General features: G+C 40.3%; 1 protein-coding gene across 1 annotated transcript; it reads left to right on the top strand.

Annotated features, from left to right (window-relative positions):
- On the top strand, positions 1 to 2,456 carry LOC121236227 (ABC transporter F family member 4). Its single transcript, XM_041132766.1, has one exon. The coding sequence runs from the start codon at positions 45 to 47 to the stop codon at positions 2,250 to 2,252; it is 2,208 nt and encodes a 735-aa protein (XP_040988700.1). The 5' UTR covers positions 1 to 44; the 3' UTR covers positions 2,253 to 2,456.
- Positions 2,457 to 3,594: the final 1,138 nt, after the last annotated feature.

Here is a 3,594-nt window from a genome sequence, read left to right as displayed (position 1 = left end):
TCCACTCCTTTTAATTATTTCTTATTCTCAGATCAGTTGCTGCAATGGGAAAGAAGAAGCCAGAGGAGCATGGTGCAACCACCAAAACTAAGGTGGGTAGCAAAGACATTCCAAAAGATGGGAAGAAAGAAAAGCTTTCTGTCTCAGCGATGCTTGCCAGTATGGACCAGAAACCTGATAAGCCTAAAAAGGGTTCTTCCTCTTCCTTAACTTCTACTACAAGTAAACCTAAAACAAAAGTCGCACCAAAAGTTTCATCTTACACTGATGACATTGATCTCCCTCCCTCCGATGATGAGGATGATGATTATGCCTCTCAAGAAGAGCAGACTGATGGCCAGAAGCTATCCAATCGACAGCAGAGGAGTGAATCAAAGTTACTTGAAATATCCATAAGTGAGAAAGAAATGAAAAAAAGAGAAAAGAAGGACTTGTTTGCTGCCCATGCAGCAGAGCAGGCAAAACAGGAGGCCCTTAAGGATGATCATGATGCTTTTACTGTTGTTATCGGTAGCCGAAGTTCAGTTCTTGATGGGGGTGATGAAGCTGATGCCAATGTCAAAGATGTAACTATAGATAATTTCTCTGTATCTGCTCGGGGAAAAGAACTCCTAAAGAATACATCTGTAAAGATATCTCATGGAAAAAGGTATGGTTTGGTTGGGCCCAATGGAATGGGCAAGTCTACATTACTAAAGCTCCTTGCTTGGAGGAAGATCCCTGTTCCTAAGAATATTGATGTTCTTTTGGTTGAACAAGAGGTGGTTGGTGATGATAGAAGTGCTCTTGAAGCAGTTGTTTCAGCTAACGAAGAGCTGGTCAAGCTCCGAAATGAGGTTGCATTGTTGCAGAATTCATCTTCTGTTCTTGAGGGTGAGAATGATGATGACGGTGGCAATGGTGATGATGCAGGAGAGAAGCTCGCTGAGTTGTATGAGAAGTTGCAGATCTTGGGTTCAGATGCAGCTGAGGCCCAGGCATCAAAGATTCTTGCTGGGTTGGGTTTCACCAAAGAAATGCAGGTTCGTCCAACTCGTTCATTCAGTGGTGGCTGGAGGATGAGAATATCACTGGCTAGGGCTCTTTTCGTGCAACCAACACTTCTGTTATTGGATGAACCCACAAATCATCTCGACCTTAGGGCTGTTCTCTGGTTAGAGGAGTACTTGTGTCGGTGGAAGAAAACTCTTGTTGTTGTCTCGCATGACCGGGATTTCCTTAACACTGTCTGCAATGAAATCATTCATCTCCATGATCTTAAGCTTCACTCATACCGTGGAAACTTTGATGAGTTTGAAAGCGGGTATGAGCAGCGTCGCAAAGAGATGAACAAGCGGTATGAAACTTACGAGAAGCAAATTAAAGCAGCCAAGAGGTCAGGGAGTCGTGCTCAGCAGGAGAAGGTGAAGGACCGTGCTAAGCTCAATGCTGCAAAAGAAGCATCAAAGAACAAGGCGAAGGGAAAAGTTGATGAGGATGAGCCTCTTCCGGAGGCCCCAAAGAAGTGGAGAGATTACAGCGTGGAGTTCCACTTCCCTGAACCCACTGAGCTTACACCCCCACTCATGCAGCTAATTGAAGTCAGCTTCAGTTACCCGAATCGAGTGGATTTCAGGCTCTCAAATGTTGATGTGGGTATTGATATGGGAACACGTGTTGCTATTGTTGGCCCTAATGGAGCAGGAAAATCTACTCTACTGAATCTTCTCGCTGGTGATTTGGTTCCAACTGAGGGTGAAGTGCGGAGGAGTCAGAAGTTGAGAATTGGGAGGTATTCACAGCACTTTGTGGACCTACTGACAATGGAGGAAACTCCAGTTCAGTATCTTCTTCGTCTTCATCCAGATCAAGACGGACTCAGTAAGCAGGAGGCTGTTCGTGCCAAGCTTGGAAAATTTGGGCTACCCAGCCATAATCACCTCACTCCAATTGCAAAATTATCTGGAGGGCAAAAATCACGGGTTGTATTCACTTCAATTTCTATGTCAAAGCCACATATATTGTTGTTGGATGAGCCCACAAATCATTTAGACATGCAGAGCATTGATGCGCTGGCCGATGCACTGGATGAGTTTACGGGTGGAGTTGTCCTGGTCAGTCATGACTCTAGGCTCATAGCACGTGTTTGTGAGGATGAAGAGAAGAGTGAAATATGGGTTGTGGAAAATGGAACTGTGAGAACTTTCCCTGGAACATTTGAGGAGTACAAGGAGGAGTTGCAAAGGGAGATCAAAGCAGAGGTCGACGATTGATTTTGAAGCTATGGCATAAGTATCGATATTGCAAATCATATAAGGCGCTTTCCCTCCTCTGTGTTATTCAATTTTAAAAGTGCAATAAAACAGATGCATCGTTGTTTTATAACTCTTTTTGATTGCATTTCCTGTACTGCGGATGTGAAGAAATTACAAAACTGATTAATAAGATAGATGTTTATCCCGATCTTTTTACCTGTATACTTTTGATCTCATGCAAATTACTCCACTTGTGTTGTAATAGCGTTGCTCTGATTATACATTTATACTATTTTTCCCTTTCCATCTTACATCATAGAGTTTTCACAACCCCATTTCTGTATTGATTTCCATAAATGAGTCCTATGATGAACTCTGAATTTATAAATTATAATAATGTCTTTGTTTTGATTGCCAGAACTCCTACAGGTGAAATGTATCTGCAGTCTTGGTAACAATTGAGATTGTTTCTTTTGGTCTTTGGAGAACAAGTGCTAAATCTCTCGTAGGGAATGATAAAATTTAAATAATTCATCTGTCTTTCCTAAGGTTTCGTTTATTTGGGCACATAATGTAACCGGCCCAACTTTATTGATACAATGTAACTAAAAGTGGTTTAGGAGTTGACGAATTAAATATAGAATTTAAAACTCAACTTATATTGTAATCGCAATAATATTTTAATGCACCAAGGTCTGATATTTTTTTAATTGTCAAAACTTGGGTCCCTTGGTGTGTGAATCTTTGAAACGCAAGCAATCAATTCTAGAAATTTGGGTACCCGAGTGTGAATCTTTGAAGTGAAGTCAGCCTAGTTCTGACATGTTTTAACACCATTGGGCATTGGGAGTTATTTTTTAGTACCCTGGAATCTGGAATCTGGAATCCTCTTCTATTTTTCTTCCCCTTCGAATGTAAAAGCAGTTGGATGTCAGATCAGCAGGGAACTAGACGGTGCTCAGTTGAATTTCCTTGACATTTACACGCAGTTTTCAATTGGAGGGCAACAAAATTAATTGGTTCACACATTGATGTGGTTGCAAAGGTTGACACTCGGTGCTGCCTGCGTACGCGCATTGTATTTTGAAGCGAGAAATTTTACGCAAGTTTTTGTAAAAAAGACCACATTTTAAAAATGTAAAAAAAAAAATATTCTTAAAGAACTTATATACAACTTATATAGAGCTTATCTATTTAGAATTTATAGCTAATATTGGTTTTTTGAAGCAAACCGACTATTTGAAACCTTGATAAACTTCGAACAAAAAAAAAAAAAAAAAAAGAGTACAACATTGAATTGAATGTCTTGTTAAATGGTCACATATCTTTAGTTATAATTTGTTTTTACAAATAAGATAAG

This window comes from Juglans microcarpa x Juglans regia, chromosome 6D (assembly GCF_004785595.1).
Source record: "Juglans microcarpa x Juglans regia isolate MS1-56 chromosome 6D, Jm3101_v1.0, whole genome shotgun sequence".
Taxonomy (NCBI): domain Eukaryota; kingdom Viridiplantae; phylum Streptophyta; class Magnoliopsida; order Fagales; family Juglandaceae; genus Juglans; species Juglans microcarpa x Juglans regia.
The sequence above is the reverse complement of the archived record's forward strand: the minus strand, read 5'-3'. Positions and strand labels throughout refer to the sequence as shown.

Bases quoted from the DNA above. Each gene is read 5' to 3' on its own strand.
- LOC121236227 (XM_041132766.1), top strand. From the start codon at position 45: ATGGGAAAGAAGAAGCCAGAGGAGCATGGTGCAACCACCAAAACTAAG.